This window comes from Geotrypetes seraphini, chromosome 13 (genome assembly GCF_902459505.1).
Source record: "Geotrypetes seraphini chromosome 13, aGeoSer1.1, whole genome shotgun sequence".
Taxonomy (NCBI): domain Eukaryota; kingdom Metazoa; phylum Chordata; class Amphibia; order Gymnophiona; family Dermophiidae; genus Geotrypetes; species Geotrypetes seraphini.
The window spans coordinates 47,696,387-47,720,477 of NC_047096.1; the positions used below are offsets into that span (position 1 = coordinate 47,696,387).

Here is a 24,091-nt window from a genome sequence, read left to right on the forward strand (position 1 = left end):
CAGAGAAAAAGAGATGGAGAATGTTCCTAAAAAGTAAAAAAAAAATTAAAAAAAAGAGGGACAAGTTCTTCAAGAAGGGCTTTTTATTTGGCATAATTGTACATTTTATAAATATTATACAAATATATACACAGATGAACAGACACTTCTGGAAACATTTTTAAAAATAGTAAAATGCAATACACATAATACTAAGGTTCCCATGTAGTATAGGCTTGTGCAGATTTACCTATTCATAATTTCAGAGTAGGAACTTCTTCTCTCCTCCCGCCTTTATTTTTTTTTTTGGCATCATTTGAGAAAATGAGATTTTGAACAGAAATATGGTGATTTTTGTTTGCACTTCCTTGTTGAAATTCACACAGCTCTTTGGAAACCTGTTTTGCTGTGTCTTCATTACTCCTCTTCTGACCCAGCCAGGAGGGCAGCTTTGGCATCCTTGTCTGAATTTAGCTTCCGAATCTCAACATTCATTTCAGAGTTGTTCCACCTTCGTCTCTTTACAAAACTGTGTGGAGCAGAGAGAGTGACTAGATTACATAGCAGTCCATAAATGTTACTATAGCACAGTACTGTACATTAGATGGGACATCCTTCTTCCTAACAGGATCTCTGCAGGCTTTACACTTACTACTTCAAAACAAATGCCCTATTCTTTACCTTGCACAGTTTAGTGGCACTGCTGAGACAGGTTTAAAAACAAGAATGAGTTCTCTAAGGCATGCAGAGGGAAAATGAATTTGCTTATAGTCATTATTAATCCGCTATAATAATTCCCTTAGCACGCATGCGCACTTCAAACCTGGTGGCTCCGTGCGTCCGTGGCTTTGCATGGGCAGTAGAAGGAGTCGGCGGTGGTTTCTTCTGCGCATGCGGAGGCACGTGAAGCAGGGATGCACAGAGGTGACTCCCCCCTCCTGCTCTCACTCTGTATAACAGCGGTGTCAAACTTGCGGCCCCGCAGGTACTGTTCTGCAGCCCGCGGTCTAGCAGGCTCCCTTACCCTTGCCAAAGTTATTTTTAAGTTCAAAGCAGCTATGGCGGCTCCTCTCATGAGCTGCACCTGCGTCAGAAGCCTCTCTGATGTCATTTCAGAGAGAAGGCTTCCGATGCAGGTGCGGATTGTGAGAGGAGCCGCCGCGACAGCTTTAAACTCAAAAATAACTTTGGCAAGGGTAAGGGAGCCGGCCAGAAATGCTGCTGCACAAGGAAATGGGGTGGGAGGAGGGAAATGCTGCTGCTGCACAGGGAAATGGAGGGGAGGGAATGCTGCTGCTGCACAGGGAAGAGGGGTGGGAGGAGGGAAATGCTGCTGCTGCACAGGGAAGTGGGGTGGGAGGAGGGAAATGCTGCTGCTGCTGCTGGACAGGGAAGAGGGGGCAGGTGGAGGGAAATGCTGCTGCTGCACAGGGAAGTCGGGTGGGAGAAGGGAAATGCTGCTGCTGCACAGGGAAATGGAGGGGGAGGGAATGCTGATGCTTCATAGGGAAGTGGGGGGTAGGGAATGCTGCTGCTGCACAGGGAAGTGGGGGGATAGGAAAATGCTGCTGCTGCTGCACAGGCAAATGGGATGGGGGAGGGAAATGCTGCTGCTGCAAAGGGAAATGGAAGGGGAGGGAATGCTGCTGCTGCACAGGGAAGTGGGGTGGGGGAGGGAAATGCTGCTGTTGCTGCACAGAGAAATGGAGGGGGAGGGAATGCTGTTGATGCTGCTGCACAGGGAAGTGGGAGGATAGGAAAATGCTGCTGTGCAGCTGCTGCTGCTGCACCGGCAAGTGGGGTGGGGGAGGAAAATGCTGATGCTGCACAGGGAAATGGAGGGGGAGGGAATGCTGCTGCTGCACAGGGAAATGGAGGGGGAGGGAATGCTGCTGCTGCATAGGGAAGTGGGGGGTAGGGAATGCTGCTGCTGCTGCTGATGCACAGGAAAGTGGGGGATAGGAAAATGCTGCTGCTACTGCACAGGTAAGTGGGGTGGGGAGGGAAATGATGATGCTGCACAGGGAAATGGAGGGGGAGGGAATGCTGATGATGCTGCTGCACAGGGAAGTGGGGTGGGGGAGGGAAATGCTGATGCTGCACAGGGAAATGGAGGGGGAGGGAATGCTGCTGCTGCACAGGGTAGTGGGGGGGGGAAGAGGGAAAGGGGGCCAGAGAGCAAACTTGCTTTGATTTTGGGGGAGGGGTGTGCTGGGGGGGCAGGGAACAATCTTGGTTTGCTTTGGGGGGGGACAGAAGGGGGCCACAGAGAAAGACAAAGAAAGGCAGGCAGGCAGGGGGCCATGGAGAGAGACAGAAAGACAGGCAGGCAATGCAGAGAACAAAAGACAGAAAGACAGACAGACAGGGGGCCAGGGAGAAAGACAGACAGAAAGAAAGACAGGCAGGGGGCCAGAGAGAGACAGACAGACAAAGGGGGCTAGGGAAAGAGAAAGACATAAAGAAAGACAGGCAGACAGCGGGAGGGAGAGAGAGAGAGAAAGAAAGAAAGATAACAGGAGGGAGACAGAAAGAAAGGAAAAAAGAGACAGGGGCAGGGAGAGAGATAGAAAGACAGACAAAGGAGGCACCCTCAACCAGAAGACACCATAAAATATTTTGATGTTTCACCAATCAGTAGTAGTAAAGGCAGTAGCGTATGAAAGGAGGGTGGCTGTTCCTGGCATCACCACACTGTGCACCTCCCACTACTCTTTCCCATTGTGCCCACCTCTTGAAAATGTTCACAGGCACAAGCAGCATTTTTCACCTGCTGCTCGTGCCAGCATTGGCTCCCTTCTGACATCACTTTCTGGTTATGGAATCAGAAAGTGACATCAGAATGGAGCTGAGGCCAGTGTGAGCAGCAGGTTTGTGCCAGTGAACATTTCAAGCTTGTGCGTGCAAACATTTCAAGAGGTATGGGGATGGGGTGGGGAAGGAGGAATGGTGCCAGCACTGGTGTCCCTGTGAAGATGGCACCTGGGACAGTATGCCCCCATCTCCCTTTACTATGCTACCGAGTAGAGACATCTCTGTGAAATAACAAGTCATACCTCGGCTCTAACAGGCAAGATGCTATAATTTAAGCACCCAGAACAGAAAACAGAGAGTGGGCATAAATGGGAAGTTCTCCTACTGGGAGAAAGTGACTAGCGGTGTACCCCGATCTTATTTAATATTTATATCAATGACCTAGAAGAAGGAACATCTAGTGAGATCATCAAGTTTGCAGACGACACAAAGCTATGCCGGGCGATCAGATCGCAGAAGGATAGCAAGGAACTCCAGAGCGACTTGTGTCGGTTAGAGAAATGGGCAGAGAAATGGCAGATGAAGTTTAATGTGGAGAAATGCAAAGTAATGCATTTAGGCAGAAAAAATAAGGAATACAAGTATAGAATGTCAGGTGCAACTCTGGGTAAGAGCAAACAAGAAAAGGACCTGGGTGTACTGATAGATAGGACCCTGAAACCGTCAGCACAATGTGCGGTGGCAGCAAAGAAAGCAAATAGAATGTTGGGCATGATAAAGAAGGGAATCACGAGTAGATCGGAGAGGGTCATAATGCCGCTTTATAAAGCAATGGTCAGACTCCACTTGGAATACTGCATCCAACAATGGTCCCCCAACTTATAGAAGGATATAAAACTGCTGGAGAGGGTGCAGAGACGAGCAACGAAGCTAGTAAAAGGTATGGAGAAACTGGAATATGAGGATCGACTTAAGAAACTGGGATTGTTCTCCCTTGAGAAAAGAAGACTGCGAAAGGATATGATCGAGACCTTCAAAATACTGAAAGGAATCGACAAAATAGAGCAGAAAAAATTATTTACATTGTCCAATTTGACATGGACAAGAGGACATGGAATGAAGCTAAGGGGGTACAAGTTCAGGACAAATATCAGGAAGTTCTGCTTCACGCAGAGAGTGGTTGACACCTGGAATGCTCTCCCAGAGGAGGTTATTGCGGAATCGACCGTCCTAGGTTTCAAAAGCAAACTAAATACACATCTACGAGAGACATAAAAGGATATGGGTGAATTACGCCAGGTGTACACCTGGCGGGGCCTCCGCATGTGCGGATTGCCGGACTTGATGGACCGAGGGTCTGATCCGGAGATGACGCTTCTTATGTTTTTATTCAGGCTTAACATTAGACAAGATCACCCTCCAGTTCCTGCTCTTCTCTCTCAGGCCTAGTGGTTTAGCAGTCATCAGGACAAGAGTGAACCCCACTCCTACTCCTAGTGAATCAGTATTAAAAATGAAAAATGACCAACATGATCTCTAGCAGTAGTCTTACAATACTACTGCTAAAGTTCATGGTAGCCATTTTTAATCTGGAGCCACTTTTTTTTGGGGGGGGGAGAGGGCACTGTTGCAACTTGCTGGATGGTGAAGGGGCTTTTCTAGTATGAGGTGGTGAGTTGAAGAGAGGGAGGAGAGTGTGGACATTCATGACTGAATGGGGACTTGGGGTTGAAGTAACCGGGGACTGAAGAACTGAGTGGGGGACATAGGGGTTGGTTGGTAGTGAGGACAAGGCAACTGGTTAATAATAATAATAATTTATTTCTTATATACCGCTATACCGTATGGTATGTGTAAGGGTATATTAAATTTGCTGGGCTAGAAATGTGGGTTAATATAGAGAATCAAAAACGTAGGGAATGGAGGGAAAGTAATTCAAAACAAAAATCAAACACACTCCATGGTAATGTTAGTGCATTAAAGCAAATAAATTTAACCAACGAAAGAAAAAGCCTGGGTGAGTGTGTATTTGCATTACCATGGAGTGTTTGATTTGGGTCAATATAGAAAGACAGTATGAAACTGAAGGACAGAAAGTAGGAAAGGTATAAGTCTATGAAGGAGTGAGAAAAGGTGAAAATTGGTGGAGAAGGCAAAAGGGAGTATGGGATGGGTAAGAAGCAGAACAAATGAAACACAGGATGGAGCTGGTCCAGAGGACAGCAATTAAATTGGTCAGCGGTCTTCATTATAAAGGGCATGGGACAGAAAGATCTTAATACGAGTGGCCGCTAAAAAGTTCTCAGCTCAACCAACAAAGTCGGGGCAGTCTCCATCGATGACTATACACACAGTCCGGTAATTTTCCACTTTTTCGTTCTGCATTTTTCTGCCAGAAGCAGAGTAAATGTGCATAATTGACTTTCCCTGACTTTTATCCCCAATGTTTTACTTACCAATAAACTAGATAGTAGTTGATGGCTGTTACGATCAGGGCAATCAAATAATGCCAGCAGAAACACATGGTGATAAACATGATGTTGTTATGGTCCGTTTGTTTCCACTCTGGTCCTCCTGAAGGTGGAAATAGCACAAATCCAATCTGGGACAAAAAACACAAAAAGATGTTAACTTTCCAAATTCATTACCTGTGTGTGTCATGTGTCTTCCCATTTTCATTTGAAAATGGGAAGACACATGCCCCTAGATCACATATGACTAAGGTGATCATACGTCCCGTTATTACATTGCCCTGCCAGCTGAACATCTCTTTCTCTAGTTCAGCAGCCAGAACTTTGGATTTATAAAATGACAATTGTACAGAATATTGTTTCTTTTCATACTTTAATAAAATAAGTTAAGTATAAAACTATTTGAGGCTTATGTGGATAGGATCAGATGGTTTGCGGGGACGGGGACTGGGCTCGCGGGGACAGACAGAGACAGGGACAAATTTTTTCCTCGTGTCATTCTCTACTGCTACACAGCTTATTTGTGGTGGTGGTGGTAAGTTTGAACATATTGCTTCTCTTTTTACAATTGTACTGGTTCTTATTAAGAGCTTGATAGTATATAAGGCATTGGTGCCGATTTTTCAAGCAGTTCATAATGGAGCGTCGTGGTATTTATCACAATCTATGACATGGCATCACCCACAGCGCTCATTGAGATCCGAAAGTACAAGGTGGCTGTCAATTTCAGTAGTTGGGGTGAATCTTTGGAATAAACTGATTGGGCAAGTGAGGCTGATGGATAACATCCAGCATTTCAAGTAACTTCTGAAAAATCACTATTTATGGAATTTTTTTTTTTTTAATAGTTATGAGGTATTGTTTAATAATAAATAGCAGATGAAAGATGTTTGATTTTATGTTGATTTTATTTGGTTTATGTATACTGTATGTTACTATAACCTGCTTAGATTTTAAGCAGGATATAAAACTGTTAAATAAATAAATAAAATACTAACCTGCCAGAACCAGGTACCCTGGAGGATGAGGAGGCTGGTACAGAAGAGCTCCAAAACAACATGGTCCCTTATGAACACCTCCAGAAAGATAATGAATGCCCCACCAAATATCGCAATGAGAAGCAGTGTGTGGATATGCTGGTCCAGTTCAGGGCGATTATGGACATGAAAATAGAAGAGAAACCCTGATAAAATTATGAAATACTAAATTAACTTTGAAACAACTTTATGAAAGGCACAACAGTCCATGACTTTAGAACATATCAACCCAAACCAGAAAGGAGAGTTATACTCTTTTTTCCAGAACAATCCTACCCATCTGCATTGCAACTTCCCTAAAATAGATTATGGGGTCCTTTTACAAAGTTGTGTTAGCGGTTTTATCGCACGTACCGGATTAGCGCACGCTAGCCGGAAAACTACCGCCTGCTCATAAGGAGGCGGTAGCGGCTAGCGCCTGCGGCAATCTAGCGTGCGCTATTCCACGCGTTAAGGCCCTAGCGCGGCTTTGTAAAAGGAGCCCTATATGCAGTGTAGAGGATTTGCAGTTTGCAAATTAAGATATTAATAATGAGTCAAAATGCTGGGACACTTCCAAGCCAACCAACCGCTGAAAAATGGAATGAATTGCAGATTGTTCAGCTTAACATTCCTGTCTAACAAGGTGTGAGAGATTCCTGGCCGGGGTTTCCAGGAACCCTACACATTCACCCAATCAGCACACATAAACCACTTTAGAAGGTGCAACAAAATGTTTTATTGAGACATCTTCCCAAGTCTATTCCTTCATAGGCTCAGGAAAGGCAAAGAAATGGCCAGTGCAGTAGCCTGTACTCTTTAGGCAGTTAGCCATATCACATTCAGTCCAGCAACCTCAGCTTTTGGTTCAATTTCCCCAGTTCTCTCAGCTTTAAAACACCATAAGCCTCGTTCCTACTTCACTTTGTTCAATAGTCCAAACAGAAGAACATTTTGGAGAAAGAAACCTCTTTTCTCCAACAACAGTCTCAACTCAGCTGTTACACCCCCAAACACAGGCAGTCACCTTTAAACAAGCTGGTTCAGTTTCCAACGTTTTTGGTTTAGAGCAAGCATGTCAAACTCAAAGGCTGACATGGGCCAAATAAACAGAGGGGCATAATTTAAAAAACCGTCTAAGTCCCCTTTTGGCCTAAGTCTCTAAACGTTGAAAGAAGAAGCAGGGAAAATGTCCATTATCAAATAAAAGTCCAAAAGGAGGTTTTTTTAAAATAATGGCCTGCCTCTACGTTCAGCTGTTTAAACGCCCAGACCACCACTATGTCTAAACTTACACCATATAATCAACCTAAAAAAGGCCTAAGTCCCAAATGCCCAAAACAATGGCTTTTATGGCGAAGGAGGGGCCAGTCCTTCGCCTAAAAGCTAGATTCTGTAACCAGTGTCTGTCAAAAAGAACACCGGATACAGAATCCCCAGCACCCCAGTAACGATCAGGTCAGGAGGGAGCCCAAGCCCTCCTGGCCTGGCGAAGGTCGACACCCTCACCCCGACAGCAATTGGGCCAGGAGGGAGCCTAAGCCCTGCTGCCCAGGTGACTCCCCTAACCCCCATCCCCACTAAGATACAGGCAGCAGGGATTCCAGGCTCTCCTGCTCTCGGCGCTGTCACAATCCGTCCCCTGTGGCTCCGCTCATCCCAGAGCTGCCGGTGACTAAACCCTATCCAGTCATACAGCGAGCTAACCACGGGGATAGGATTGTGACTAGTCCCAGGGGAAAATGTGGATTTCCCTTTAACTTAAAGCAGGCTGAACTGCAGGGAGTAGAGGAAGGGGAGCAGAACAGCTCAGAAGAGCTTCAGAGGAACCTCCCTCCTCCTGTTCACTCTCAGCTGAGACCTATAATGAAAAATCCAAGACAAACTAAGCAAACAGGGCAGGTAACTCCTCCCCCTCAGAGAGCAGGGTGTGTTCGGTTGAACAATATAGAGGCTGCTCTGAGGAGAGGAAAGTTAGTTGGCCCTGAGCCAGCTCAGGGAAGGGTCTCTCCTGATTATATTCCTGACTGTGAGGATGTGATAATGCAGGAAGCTGACACTGACCCTATTGCCAACCAGCCAGCTCTGCCTGAACCCATGGATTGGGGAGAAAACCTTGGACTGCCTGAAGACATGCTCCTGGAGTGAGGATAAGTGGCAGGTCTGGAGGTTTGTGCAGGCAGGAGCTTTCTCTGTTTAATAGAGTATTCTTGTGCAGTAGTGCTGTATGTGGGAAACTGCATAGACTTGTGCTAAGAAGAAAAAAAAAACACGTTTTTTTTTAGTTAATTCAATTGGCCTGAATTGGGGACTCATGTATGTGAATGTGAGGGAAGTAAATGTTGTGATTTTTGGGGAGAATTCACTTAAGATCCAGGTTGGGATAGTGGGGCCATTATTGGCATTCTGAGGTATCAGAAAAGTGATAAGTGAGTTCCTTTACTCCCCTCCCCCACCAACAGCTTCTCTGTTGGTTACAGCCAAGCTTTAAGACTTGCTGAGCTTGGAGGCCCAGAACTTGTGTGAGGGAAAAAAGGTTCCTTTGCCTTCTTAAGGTAAAGACAACCCCTCTAGAGTTCTGTTAGTGATTGCAATACTGAACTGTTACTTACCTGAATTGCCTGAGTGAAGGTAGCAGTGGTAAACCCATTCCGGTGGGTCCACTCCATACTTTATTTTTGATATTTGGTTAAAGCATTCTACTTGGACTTTGATTTTTCTTTGAGTGCTTAAGGGAGACGTTGCTCCCATCATCGTTTCACTGAATAAAGTGACTTTGAACCAGTAAAGCTGATTTGTTTATTTTTTATATTGGATTTCTGACAAGTAAGGATATACCAGCAGGACTTCCTTCCTTCATCGGAAGCACGCCGGAGTTGCGCTCGGGTGAGCAGAGACCGGGTTCCGGAAAATACAGGTACCGGCTCTGTCACAGCGCACCCCCCTCCCACGATCACCCCCCCGAGCCCCTGATCGGCCCCCCACCCACCGACCCCGCGACCCCCTGCCGACCACTTGACCTGTAAAAATGTTGGCCAGATGGACGGGTCCCAAGCCCATCCATCCAGCAGGCCTGCCATCCATTGAATGGTGGGCCATAAGGCCCGATTGGCGGGGTTTGAGGCGCCTGGGCCAATTGGGCCCTAAGGCCTGCCATTCAACAGATGGCAGACCTGCCGGACGAAAGGGCTTAGAAACTGTCTGTCCGGCCAACATTTTTACAAGTACGAGGAGGGAGGTTAGGGGTATGGGAGATTGAGGGGTTGGCAGGGGTGGGGGGTGGGGGGCCAATCGGGGGTTTCGGGAGTGATCATGGGAGGGGGTGCGCCGAGGGCAGGAGGGCCTAGGATCCCCAGGAGGGCTTGGGCTCCTTCCTGCCCGGATTGTAGTCAGCAGGGTGGGGGTTGCCGGGACAGGAGGACTTGGGCTCCCTCCTGCCCGTTCTTGTTGGGGGGCGTGATGGATCACAGCAAGAGAGATTGGCTATCTCCCCTGGTGCGATGGCGATCACCCCTCTACCCGAGCTGCCACAAACCGCGGCAGGAGAGATTAGGCATCTCTCCTGTTGCGGGTTGCGGTAGTTTGGGTAGAGGGGTGATTGCCATTGTGGCAGGGGAGATGAGCCATCTCTCCTGCCGCGATGGTTACAGTAGAGGGTGGGTAGGTTTCTGGGCTGCTGAGCTGATGGCGCCAGCCGCCATCAGCTCAGTGGGCCCTTTTTCGGCACTTATACCTGTTTTGACTTGGTCTAAGTTAAAATGTATAAGTGCCGACTAGGCAACCTGCCTAAAGTTTTGGTTATACCTGCTGGACGCCTAGGTCTAAGTCGGCCCATCTCCCGCCCACCTCCTGCCCTTTCCCCTCCTCTAAACACGCCTCTTTTCTCTCTGTGCGTTTAGAGGCAGGGGAAAGGCCTAAGCTGGTTTTAGATACGTCTAAAACCAGCTTTGGTTATGGGTACTTGGACGATCAGACTTTTTGTTTGTCCAAGTACCCATTTAGGCCACTTTTTAGATGTTTGTTTTTGATTATGAGCCCCACAAGGTTTATGTTTATGTGGACCACAAAAAAAACAAAAAATGTAATTTTTCATAGAAACTTAGGTTTATTTTGAAAAGTAGAGTATAAAATAGAACAAGAGCAACGATAAAATTAATGTTTTCTTCCTGACACTTGGTATCTCTGCTCTGCTACTATTTTTCCTATTTCAGGTGAAATCTTGTCTGCGGTGATTACTTTAAAAACTGACCCAAGGTGAATGTCGATAATTCTGGATCTTATAGGAGACTTATTTCCTTTCATAAGTATAATTAACTGCTTGTACCGATAAGTACTTCCAAACATGGAAATAATTTCATATGCAAATTTTCAAACCTGATTGGCAAATATTTGTAAAATGCAAGCAAGCCAACTTCACTGTATTTCGTCTTCAAATCTGAATCTCACTGGATCTCGATTACTTCCATTTGCATATGATTAGGAACTGATTCTATATTTATTGAGAAAATCAAAGAAAACAAAGATTTTAAATTTGCAAATCTTGTTTCAAACTCAGTTCTAAGGCTTAAAATTTTTTCCGTGTATTTTTGATAAGATGCAATTTCACCTAAACTTGATTTGTTGATGTTACATGTCAGAAAGTGCTTTAAATCTTCATTTTTCAACTGCTTTTCCCAAAGAACTAGCTTACATTGGAATGCTTTAACTTGATCACACGTTTGTAACGATCTCATCTTTTCCTTGCACTTTTAAATTTAAATCATTTAAGTGTTTTGTTATATCAACCATGAAGGATAAATCTTGTAAACATAGTGGATCAGAAAACACCTTTGTATCTTGATTTTTAGTTATTAAAAACTGACATATTTCTTCTTTCAAGTCCTAGAATTGTTTAAGGACCTAGGACAAACCGGAATATTCACTTTCTAATTCACTTAAGAAAACAGAGAATTGTCGCTGATTTAAGCTTCGAGATCTTATGAAATTGATTATTTTTTTGACAAATGCAATACATTTTCCATGTTTGTTACCTTTATGCATAATACTTCTTGATGTATAATGCAATGTGTATGATGAATCTTGGAGCCGTCATAAATTTCACTTTATTTTTTTGAAGTAATGCCACAAAACTGTTGGTGTTTTCTGGCCATTGAAGGAGCTCTATCTGTAGCTACAGAAGTTAAAGGTAAATTGTATTTTTGCAGAAGTTCATAAACACAAATATATCTTGTCCCGTAGTAGTGCCACGCATTGGTACTAGTTCCAATAATTCCTCAAAATGTTTAAATTTGTGTCGCAAGCATGAAGAAACACAGCTAATTGAGCTACAACCCCAATGTCCGTACTCTCGCCACAGGCAATGGAAAATGCTTAGAAACTAGATGATTTTGCTTTGATATGATCACTTAAATTGCCGGCCAAATCAGTAATTCTTTCTGCAACCGTATTTCACGACAAAGATTGTTTGAAAAACCTTCATGTTTCCAGGACCAACAATTTCTGCAGCTTTAATTAGACATCCCTTGATTAAATCACCTTCGGTAAAAGATTTTGAGTGTTTAGTATCAACTCTGACAAGGCGTAGCTTGCATGCACCACCTCTTCACTTTCTTGTGATACTTTAGTAAACATGAACTGTTGTTTTTCAATCCCAACTTGAGCTCTTTCAACTTTTCTTGTCTCATTAATCCTTCGTAGTGCCGTTTAATGTTATATAACTTTGGCACACTAATAGCATTATTACATATCAAATTATTTTATCTTTTACTTCACTGCAAAAATACTCCAATTCCCACTTTTCTTGGAAATTTCGATGTTCATCAGCAATTTTTCGTTTAGTTTTACTACCACTTGGTTTTGATAAAGATATACTGAATACAAAGAGCTGAAATAAGAGTAATTGTTAACACAAAAAATAAAACATTTCAATAAAATTCAATAACTTTTCTTAAATATTAACTTACCAGACACAGAATAATTGCACAAATTAATAAACCTATACTCGTATTTTTATTGTACTCAAAAGGCAAAATATTTCCTGTTAGACACACCATGCAAGTCAGTACAAGACTAATGGTGTCTGATTCACTGCTAGTATTAGTGGGGAAATTGTGCGTTATAACTAGAGGTGTGAACTTGTACACATTGTAGTACTTAATAAGAATAAGCAACTGATTATACTCGTACATTGTATCATTTTCGACCGGCTTAGATAGGCGACTGCTCGGCACTGATGGATTGCAGAATAAATTTCAGGACTCTAGTTATGACTTATTGGATTACATTGGCTGGGCCACAAAGATGTTTGTTCTGGGCTGCGAGTTTGACATGCTTGATTTAGAGGCTCACCTCTCTAGTGTCTTCCTGTATAGGTTCTTGGCTAGCTTCTTCGCTCAAGTCCTCCCCAGGGCTTGAATGCAGCCATGGCTAGGGAAGGTTACTCTCCCTCAGAATCCTTGCACTCTAGGACCTCCATGAATGATTCTCCTCTGTGGCAGATAAATACCTCCCCGCTGAACCCCACCGCCTGACTCAACAGGGTTACCTGTAAAGCCAAGTGCAGTCTTTGCCATGTAGTCTACTCAGTCTTGTGCTAGCAGCCCCTGCTATATGGAGGTGGAATGGCTGCATTAGCAGACAATAACTCCTTACTCTTCCACAAAGGCCTGCACTTATGTGCAAAATCCATTAGCATTGCATTGAAAGGAAGGACTAGAGGAGATGGTACTGTACTTCTCCATAAAATTATTTCCTAACTGCCCTCTCAGTTACATTATAGCATAAGTTTGAATCCATACTCTCTGATATTTAAACTCTGGGGTGGTTTTTTCTCTGAAAATGGCAGCTTCAGCATTAAAGATATACCTGAATTTTAAGGTCAGTGATGCTGAAAATCTGAGGATGGAGATATCTAGTGATTGATTTTATTGTAAACCACCTTAAAAATACTTTTTGTTAAAAAAATCCATCTTCAAAGCTTCAATTACCTTTCCCTACTCCGAGCAATGCAAAACTAACAGTTTTGCAAAAATAACAGTTAACTATTGAAAAGTATTCTGAAAGATCCAAGTTTTAAATATCATACAGAAACCAAGTTAACTTTTTACCAAATTAACAATGCCAGGACAGACCCTTGGCACAATTCAAGAACTTATTTTTCCTGAATCAACCCAATTCTGCTCCGAGTGAGTCAGTGTGTGTGTGAGAGAGAACAAGAGAGAGAGAGACGGGTTTTGAAAAGCTGTCCGGACCCCCAGACATGTTCTCAAAATGATGACATGTCCGAGGAAATCTAGACGCCTGGTAATCCTACTTGTCTGTCACTCACTCAGTTCTCCCTGTTTTCTCACCTTTCACAGGAAGAGGAAGGGGGTATGTAATTGCCACTGGAATGCTTTTGTGTTTTGACTTATATAGTCTGATATTTGTCAATATTTGCTTATTTCTGATCTGAAAAAGAAGGGTTAGCTTCGAAAGCTAATAAAAAAATGCAGTTAGTTAAAAAAAAGTTTATCAACCCATTTTCATTTATGTTTTGTTTTATTCTATATATTACCAACAAATATTTAAAACAACACTCAATCACATAGAAACATACACAAATGAAAGTAGATAAAGGCCATATGGCCTATCCAGTCTGCCCATACATACCGTCTACTATCCCTTCTTTTCCCTTTGATATCCTATTTACTTGTCCCAGGCCTTCTTGAATTTAGATACAGTGTTTGCCTCCACATTGAACCCATAACACTCCTTTCAAGCAGGGGCCTGGAATAGAGAGTTGCGCGGGGACAGAAATCCCACCCGTCCCTGCCAAAATCCCATCCGTCCCCACCCGTCCTCGTGAGGAAGCCCTCCGTCCCCACGATGAATCCACTCCATCCCTGCCCATCCCTATAAACTTCAGAAATAGTTAATTAAGGCTCTGGTAGAGACCCATTTACAAATAAGCAAAGACACTTTATTAATTTGGAAATATTAATTGGGAAGAATACATACTTTGTAAATGGGTTTCTACCAGAGCCTCTAATGTAAATAAAATAGAACTACTCAGCTGATGAGAGGACCCTCAAGCTTTCAGCTGAGGACTTCCTCTGCAGTTGGCCGGCGGTCCGTTTTGCCAAGCTTGGCAGACAGCAGTAGCGTCCCTGAGTCACAGATGCTGGCACCTCAGTGGCTCATGGATGCTGCCAGCAACTGCTGTGCTTGGTGGAGGGGAGTTCTGGCCGTCTCCAGAGGAGGTCCTCTGCTGGCGGTGCTTGGGGATTCCCACCAGCCACAGCAAAGGTTAGCAAGTACTTCAACACTGTAGAAATAAAACCAGAAATGCATTTCCTTTTCTTTTGAACACAATACAAAGACATCTGCTCCATACATTTCCCAAAGCTAACATGGTTTAGTTAATAAATTCTGTTTTTTACCTTTGTTGTTAGATTGAACTGAAAAGCTAAAAACCAAAAGGTAATAATAAATATTAAAAATCATTTTAAAAACGGATAATTTTTTTAAAAAAATTATTTATTCATTTTCAGACTTACAATAAGTGTGACAATAAATCCAAACAAATTAATAATAAATATATCGTTTTAAAAACGGCTAGAATAGGAGCAACTAGGCTAAAAATAAAAATAGGAGCAGAGACTGCCCAATCTCCTATGGAGATTTGTACAAATCCAGGCTAAGAAATGGAACGGGTCGTCTAAAGAAAGCTAACCACCCCTCCCCCCGCCTCCAATGCCAAAAAGCAAAAATCCAGAGAAAGTGCAATAAACTTGAAAGGACAAAGCCTACAGGAAAGCCCCCAAACAATGTATTTAAATAATCACTTACCAGATATGGGGGTCTACAATGCAAAACAGCTCTGCTTCTCCCAACTGACTGAGCTGCACTTCTTTGCAGGGCAGCAGTCCCTGTCTTTTCTGCCCCCCTCCTGTCTCCCGAGTGCTGCACATCGCAGAGCAGCGGGCCCTGCCTTTTCTGTCCACCTCCGAGGCTCCCACAAGACTCTACCTCTCCCAAGTGCTGCACATCTTCACATGGCAGCGGGCACTGCTCGCTCCACGTGGCTGACCCAAAAAGCCTTGCCTCCGACGTCAGCTCTGACGTCTGGGGAAGACTTCCGGGTTAGCTACGTGTGGTGTGCTGGGAGCAGAAGGGCAGGAAAAGAAGACGAGCCACTTGGCTCGAGCTGCCTCTCAACCCCACGGGATCCCCATGACCAGAGGGGATCCCACGGGATTCCCGTCGTCCCTGTTCCCGTGCAGCTCTCTAGTCTGGAATAACACCTTACGCTACCTAATCCTGAACTCTCTAACATACCACTCTTTCAGAAAATCACTAAAAATCCACCTTTTCGACAAATTTATCTGATCTTCCAAATCTGCGCGACATCTACCTCATTTTACACACCTCTTCCTCCTACCCTATTCTACTTCATCACAAAACTGTCTTTATACCCTTCCCCAATTCTAATTGATGTCACCTCGCTGTCCTTACAGCACCTCTTGTTCTACACCGTCTTGAACTGAAAAGCTATTATTATTATTATTTGCAGCGGTAAGGGGACTGTTTTGTGTGTTGTTCTCTGAGCATCAGGAGAGAATAGGAAATGACCTCATTAATATCCATTTGATTATATTTGCATGCTATTTGTGCTAATCTTTGACACACCTGTCATCTCTCATATTACAGCCCTCTGAGCATTCTGCATTCATTAACGCCACTGCTAGTCCAGCACTAGTTGCCTCTAGTACCAGCATTAGGTTTTGAGCATCCCCATCAGTGTGTCAGGGCAATAATCTGATTATAGGAACTCTTCTACAAAAGGGACACTTACTCCACGGCTCGGTGCTTGGGCCGCTGCTATTTAATATATTTATAAATGATCTAGACGAAGGACGAAGTGTGAGATAATAAAATTTGCGGACGACACCAAACTATTTAGTGGAGCTCGTACTAAAGAGGACTGTGAAGAATTGCAAAGGGACTTGAACAAACTAGGGGAATGAGCGACGAGATGGCAGATGAAGTTCAACGTTGAGAAATGTAAAGTATTACATGTGAGAAGCAGAAATTCGAGGTACAACTATACGAAGGGAGGGATGTTATTGAATGAGAGTACCCAAGAAAGGGACTTGGGGGTAATGGTGGACATGACAATGAAGCCGACGGCACAGTGCGCAGCAGCCGCTAAGAGAGCGAATAGGATGCTAGGTATAATCAAGAAGGGTATTACAACCAGAACGAAAGAAGTTATCCTGCCATTGTATCGGGCGATGGTGCATCCGCATCTGGAGTACTGCATCCAATATTGGTCGCCATACCTTAAGAAGGATATGGCGTTACTCGAGAGGGTTCAGAGGAGGGCGACACGTCTTATAAAGGGTATGGAAAACCTTTCATAAGCTGAGAGATTGGAGAAACTGGGTCTCTATTCCCTGGAGAAAAGGAGACTTAGAGGGGATATGATAGACTTACAAGATCATGAAGGGCATTGAGAGATTAGAGAGGGACAGATTCTTCAAACTTTCAAACAATAAAAGAACAAGAGGGTATTCGGAAAAGTTGAAGGGGGACAGATTCAAAACGAATGCTAGGAAGTTCTTCTTTACCCAAATGCGCTTCCAGAGGACATAATAGGGCAGAGTACGGTACTGAGGTTTAAGAAAGGATTGGACAATTTCCTGCTGGAAAAGGGGATAGAGGAGTACATAGTAACATACATAGTAACATAGTAGATGACGGCAGATAAAAACCCGAATGGTCCATCCAGTCTGCCCAACCTGATTCAATTTAAATTTTTTTTTTTTTTTCTTCTTAGCTATTTCTGGGCGAGAATCCAAAGCTTTACCCGGTACTGTGCTTGGGTTCCAACTGCCGAAATCTCTGTTAAGACTTACTCCAGCCCATCTACACCCTCCCAGCCATTGAAGCCCTCCCCTGCCCATCCTCCTCCAAACGGCCATACACAGACGCAGACCGTACAAGTCTGCCCAGTAACTGGCCTAGTTCAATCTTTAATATTATTTTCTGATTCTAAATCTTCTGTGTTCATCCCACGCTTCTTTGAACTCAGTCACAGTTTTACTCTCCACCACCTATCTCGGGAGCGCATTCCAGGCATCCACCACTCTCTCTGTAAAGTAGAATTTCCTAACATTGCCCCTGAATCTACCACCCCTCAACCTCAAATTATGTCCTCTGGTTTTACCATTTTCCTTTCTCTGGAAAAGATTTTGTTCTACGTTAATACCCTTTAAGTATTTGAACGTCTGAATCATATCTCCCCTGTCTCTCCTTTCCTCTAGGGTATACATATTCAGGGCTTCCAGTCTCTCCTCATACGTCTTCTGGCGCAAGCCTCCTATCATTTTCGTCGCCCTCCTCTGGACCGCCTCAAGTCTTCTTACGTTTTTCGCCAGATACGGTCTCCAAAACTGAACACAATACTCCAAGTGGGGCCTCACCAATGACCTGTACAGGGGCATCAACACCTTCTTCCTTCTACTGACTACGCCTCTCTTTATACAGCCCAGAATCCTTCTGGCAGCAGCCACTGCCTCGTCACACTGTTTTTTCGCCTTTAGATCTTCGGACACTATCTCCCCGTCCGTGCATATCAGCTTCTCTCCTCCCAGCATATACGGTTCCTTCCTATTATTAATCCCCAAATGCATTACTCTGCATTTCTTTGCATTGAATTTTAGTTGCCAGGCATTAGACCATTCCTCTAACTTTTGCAGATCCTTTTTCATATTTTCCACTCCCTCTTCGGTGTCTACTCTGTTACAAATCTTGGTATCATCTGCAAAAAGGCACACTTTTCCTTCTAACCCTTCAGCAATGTCACTTACATACATATTGAACAGGATGGGCCCCAGCACCGAACCCTGAGGGACTCCACTAGTCACCTTTCCTTCCTTCGAGCGACTTCCGTTAACCACCACCCTCTGGCGTCTGTCCGACAGCCAGTTTCTGACCCAGTTCACCACTTTGGGTCCTAACTTCAGATAGAGGATTACTGCGCAGGTCCTGGACCTGTTGGGCCGCCGCGTGAGCGGACTGCTGGGCATGATGGACCTCAGGTCTGATCCAATGGAGGCATTGCTTATGTTCTTATGTTCATCCAATACAGCTTCCTGACACTCTCTAGTCCCTTCTTCTAATGACCTTACCATCAAATCTAACCTCTTTTACTAAGCCCAATAGCGCGGGCTGATGCAGTAAATGCTCCAACGCCCATAGAGACCGAATGGGTGTTGAAGCATTTGCCATTCGACACTCACCTGTGCAGCTTTGTAAAAGGGGGCCTATGTTTGATTTAGTGTTCTAGTATGGGGGTCAAACCACCTTGTCCTATATATCAATGGTGTACCAGTATGGTTTATGTGGATTTTGTTTCTTAAATTTTATGGTCTTTCTGACTTGCCCTAGATTGGGCTAGGAAGCTATAGTTTATTTTTATTTATTTATTAAAAAACGTATATACCACATACAACTATGCGGTTTCCATATCACACAAATAAAATATTGTTTCCCTATGATTATCATATATGACATAGACATATCTAAACAACATCATTAATTGTCCCCGTTATAAACAGGGTTAGAGCACAAATTCAATCAATTCAGAAATACAAGCAAGCTTTAAATCATACATTGCAGTAAAAAAAAAATTCTAAAAGGTGATTATCAACTGAAATATTCCTTAGTTATATATATAGTTATTATGATTTAATATTCTGTAATGCTTTATCCTTTTTCTTTTATTTGATTGGAAGAAATTGTTAATAAAAAGAGAGTTTGGTCTATGTTGCACTATGGAAATTGTTAACATGTATAACAGTCATTCTCATTTCCAGAATCATTAGACAATTTTAATAATAAATTGATAGAATTACTGACCTTCAGCAAACAGAGCAAGAGCCATAGACAAACGATCCATTCCTACAGGTATGTTGAGTGGGAAGTATGTGAGCACATCCAATATACCAGAGAGTCCGAAGAACAAATACATGGTGGAGTGTTGCCAATTCATCAGTTTGACCCAGCTGTGATCCTCCCCATTAACGAGACGCATGTGAGGGCCATCGGGAACAAACTGCTCTGCCAATATTCCTAAGACGGAAAAATACAAGCGATGAAGTCTCTCTTTGAAAGCAAGGTTTGAGTAATGATTCACACAAAGTGAGAGGGACAAGCAAGATATCTAATCAGTCCAAGAGGGAAAACTTTATTATACGCGTTCCAATAAGGATCCATGTTTTGACAAAATAAAATTGTCTTTCTCAGGGGATAAAAATACTACATAACAATAAAAAAAGTATTGAAACATTAAAATAAAAACAATAAATACAAGTGCACATATCATTATAAAATTAAAATAAACATATGATTTAATTGGAGAAACACTAAATGAACTTACCCCCTCCCCTTTTACAAAACTATAGCACAGATTTTAGCACCAGCCGTGACAGTAACAGCTCCGATGCTGTTACCGCCATGGCCAGCGCTAAAAATTGCATTACATTTTGCAAAAAAGGGGGGGGGGGGGATTAATGAGACAAGAACAAAGAGAAAGTGAATATACTGTAGTGCCAAAAGTATCAGAAAGGAGTAAACTTGTGCCAAAATAGTGCAAGAACGTGATTTAAAAAACTTTTTAAAAAAAAATATCTTTATTCATTTTGAAGCCATAAGTAAGTGCAACATATAATAAAATCATATTACACTATAAAAGCACTTAAATACAATTAAAATTGTAATCTATGACAAATAGATATCACCCCCCCCCCCCATAATTATATTCAAAAAGAACACTCAAATTAAGAAATTAAAAATATGTTCCAACCCACCCTGGGCGTGCATGACCAAAGAGCAAAATCAACAATCATTCTTTGAAAAACTTTGTCAATGGCTCCCAAATCTTCAGAAACTTTTTGTAATGTCCCTGTTGTATAGCCATAATATGTTTCATTTAAAAACATGAAAGAGAGACTCCCACGAAAAGGTATAGTTCAATCTATCCCAGTTTTCCCAAATGGCAACCCCTGTCATAATAAAGAGAAGTTTATTATTATGAGATGATATTTGGCTTTTAGCTCTCATCATAGAGCCAAATAGCACAGTGTCATATGTTAGCGCCACTGGATTTTCCATTACTTTGTTTACTTGATTCCCAAATGTATCTCCAAAATTGATGTATCAAGGGACAATAATATAATAAATGATCCGATGTCCCAGGTTCAAGATGGCAGTGCCAGCATCTATTAGACTTGGAACTATTTAATTTCTGTAATCTAACCGGAGTCCAACATGCTCTACGTAACAAGAAAAACCACGTTTGTCTCATAGATGCAGATACCGTACATCCCATCCTCCAAGTCCAGATTCGTGCCATTGAGACGCAGTAATCTGATGCTTTATCTCAATGCTCCAAATGTCACGAAGTCCAGTTTTTAGTTTCTTATTCAAAAATCCAGATATTAATTTATACCACTGGGCCTGATGACCCAGGAAATCCGCTTGGAAGCACAGGAACGGCAAACTATACTGATTTTTAAGATTTTACAGCCAGAGAACCCCTCCTGAATGGCCTGCTTCAACTGCAACCATCTTCAACTGCAACCATGCTTCAACTGCAACCATCTTCAACTGCAACTTTGAGTTTTAGCAATATCAAATTTTTGTTGCAGTCGTGAAAACTCAAACAGCTTTCCATCTGATACTACATTGTCTAAAGCAGAGGTTCCCAACCCTGTCCTGGAGGAACACCAGGCCAATTGGATTTTCAGGCTAGCCCTAATGAATATGCATGAAGCAAATTTGCATGCCTATCACTTCCATCATATGCAAATCTCTCTCATGCATATTCATTAGGGCTAGCCTGAAAACCCGATTGGCCTGGTGTTCCTCCAGGACAGGGTTGGGAATCACTGGTCTAAAGTATGTATGCCTGCCTTCATCCAGTACTTCCAGATGATCTTAAACCCGCCAATTTGAATCATGGGGTCCAACCAAAGGGACTGACAAGTGGATTTATGAGTTGGAATATCTTTTAAATTAGTAATAAATTTTAATGTCTTCCAAGTGTCCATTAAAATTCTATTGTCCTTATACAGCCTAGGCATCTTGATACTCAAAATGTGACACAAATGGAATGATAAACATCAAACAAGGTTAAGAAAGAAGCAGAGTGTTCCCAATAAAACCCTTTGATCCTTGTTGGGACTCATATAAAGTTTTCTTTCTTGGAATGATTAGACATCTCACTTGCCCTTCTCACCGTATGTGCTCTGTTTTGCGGGGTGGACTCTCTTCCTTTTGGAGGCACACAGGTTTGCTTAGCTTTTATGTACAATTTTGTGTGCATCTAGGTCAGGGGTAGGCAATTCCGGTCCTCAAGAGCCGGAGCCAGGTCAGGTTTTCAGGATATCCAAAATAAATATGCATGAGATAGATTTGCTTCTCAAGGAGGCAGTGCATTCAAATCCATCTCATACTAAACTAAACTAAACTAAACCTTAAGTTTATATACCGCATCATCTCCACGGAAGTAGAGCTCGGCACGGTTTACAAGAACTTAAAAATGAGAAAGGGTAGGAAAAGGTTTACATAAGTTTATAAATCGAGTGGAAAAGTAAGGGAAAAGAAATTACATGTTAGAGAAGAGCCAGGTTTTTAGTTGCTTGCGGAATAAATGGAGGGAGCTCAGGTTCCACAGCTGGATAGTAAGGTCATTCCAGAGACCTGTGATTTTGAAAAGAAGTGATTTTCCCAGTTTACCTGCATGGAGAATACCATGTAGGGAGGGGAAGGATAGTTTTAATTTATGGGCGGTCCTGGTGGAGTCAGGGCACGAGGAGTTGAGTATCCTGAAAACCTGACCTGGCTCCAGTTCTCGAGGACCGTAATCGCCTACCCCTGATCTAGGTAGAAACGAGTTTTGCAAACAAGACATTGGTGCACAGCACACTTAAATCCATGGTAATGAAGCTTAGCTATTCTCTGCAGATGCAAAGAAATACATAGAAAACAAGAAAGCTGCATGCAACTCCAAGACTTTAATGCAAGTTCTGAGGAAGAGTTGAAGTTTAGCTCATTTGCCTGTGAGGATTTCATACTTGTTTCTTCTCATTGCCACTAGTATAAACATCCCACAACTTTTTTCCTGGATTTCAGGAACAGTATGGTTAAAAGTAGCAAAATATAGCCCAGAGATCTGAGAGGGGTATTGTTCTTAAAGGCCTTCCAAATTTTGGTTTCAGTTTCAGCATCAAAAACTGACCTGAAAATTAGGTTTGTGTTTCAGCTGAAATCAAAACTTTCTGCCCCCAACCACCAAGCCCCATGCAGTAGTACATCTTCCCCAGGACTATCTTAACAAACCCTGGTGGTTTAGTGGCTCTTCAGGGACAGGGGAGAAGGTTCCAGCAGATATATTGAGATTGGCACCAGCATAAACAAGACCAGGGATACCAAAACAGAGCTGGAGATGTCAGCCCATTGGTTTTGGTCACGCTTTATCTTCCTCTCTAAGCTGAGCTGCATTGCTGCCAGTGAGGGTACTGTTGTTTCAATACTGTGTTTTCAAGTGCTAGAGATGGGTAAGCTCCCTGGAGATCTACAGAGCTTTCCTGTCTCTCACTATTGAAAATGTGATAGAGAAACAGCATCCTCTACTGGTAGTATTGTAGATAGAGGCCTCCAGCTTAGAGGGGACAGTGGATATCAAAATATATAAAAAAGTGAACAGGGAAGGACTGGTGGTATCATTTACTGTAAACAAACACTGTCAAGTACCTTCTTTGATGTGAAAGTTGACTAACGTGACCATATGTTCCATTTTGAACGGGACCATCCCGTTTTTAATTAGCTTGTCCCGTTGTCCCAAAGCACAGCTTTGGGATGCCGTTTTTGAGCAACCCACTGTAGTATTCTCCCTAGTGCAGGGGTGCCCAAAATGAAGGCAATGCGAGTCGATCGCCTGGGAACATCGCCAACGCAGGAACAGATCAGGTGCGTGAGGCGACTGCACAAGCTTTCCCCTCATCAATTTTGAGGTTATCAATTTTGAGGTCGGAGAGGAAGTTCTGGGCCAGTCAATCGCTGCCTGGCTGGCCTGGAACTTCCTCGCTGACATCAGAATTAACGTTGGGGGGAAGGCTTCTGCAGTCATTGCACGCAACTGGCCTGTTGCTGCGGCGTGGCTTGGAGAAATCTGTGGCGATGGCTTGGGGGGGGCAGGAAGAGAGAGAGAACGACAGAAAGAAAGGAGGGGCAGGGAGAGAGAGAGAAAGAAAGAAAGAAAGGGGGCAGGGAGAGAGAAAGAAATACAGAAAGAAAGAAAGGGGGCAGGGAGAGAGAAAGAAAGAAAGAAAGGGGGGGCAGGGAGAGAAAAAGAAAGAAAGAAAGAAAGGGGAACAGGGAGAGAGAAAGAAAGAAAGGGGAGGCAGGGAGAAAGAAAGAAACATAAGAACATAAGTAATGCCTCCGCTGGGTCAGACCTGTGGTCCATCGCGCCCAGCAGCCCACTCACGCGGCAGCCCAACAGGTCCAAGACCTATGCAGTAATCCTCTATCTATACCCTTCTATCCCCTTCTCCAACAGGAAATTGTCCAATCCTTTCTTAAACCCCAGTACTGTACTCTGCCCTATTACGTCCTCTGGAAGCGCATTCCAGGTGTCCACCACACGTTGGGTAAAGAAGAACTTCCTGGCATTTGTTTTGAATCTGTCCCCTTTTAACTTTTTCTAATGCCCTTATGTTCTTATATTTTTTGAAAGTTTGAAGAATCTGTCCCTCTCTGCTCTCTCTATGCCCTTCATGATTTTGTAGGTCTCTTATTATGTCCCCTCTGAGTCTCCTCTTC

At 43.3% G+C, this 24,091-nt stretch overlaps 1 protein-coding gene across 2 annotated transcripts in view; it reads right to left on the bottom strand.

The window, feature by feature from the left end:
- Positions 1 to 244: 244 nt before the first annotated feature.
- The window catches only part of LOC117347039 (transmembrane protein 45B-like), a 103,421-nt gene continuing 79,574 nt past the window's right edge, over positions 245 to 24,091 (bottom strand). For both annotated transcript variants that reach the window (XM_033917345.1, XM_033917346.1), the window contains exons 3-6: positions 19,124 to 19,336; positions 6,203 to 6,387; positions 5,190 to 5,335; positions 245 to 508 (exon numbers count right to left, since the gene is read on the bottom strand). In XM_033917345.1, coding sequence (XP_033773236.1) covers positions 397 to 508; positions 5,190 to 5,335; positions 6,203 to 6,387; positions 19,124 to 19,336 — 656 coding nt within the window. In that variant the 3' untranslated portion in view covers positions 245 to 396. The remainder of the gene's footprint in view (positions 509 to 5,189; positions 5,336 to 6,202; positions 6,388 to 19,123; positions 19,337 to 24,091) is intronic.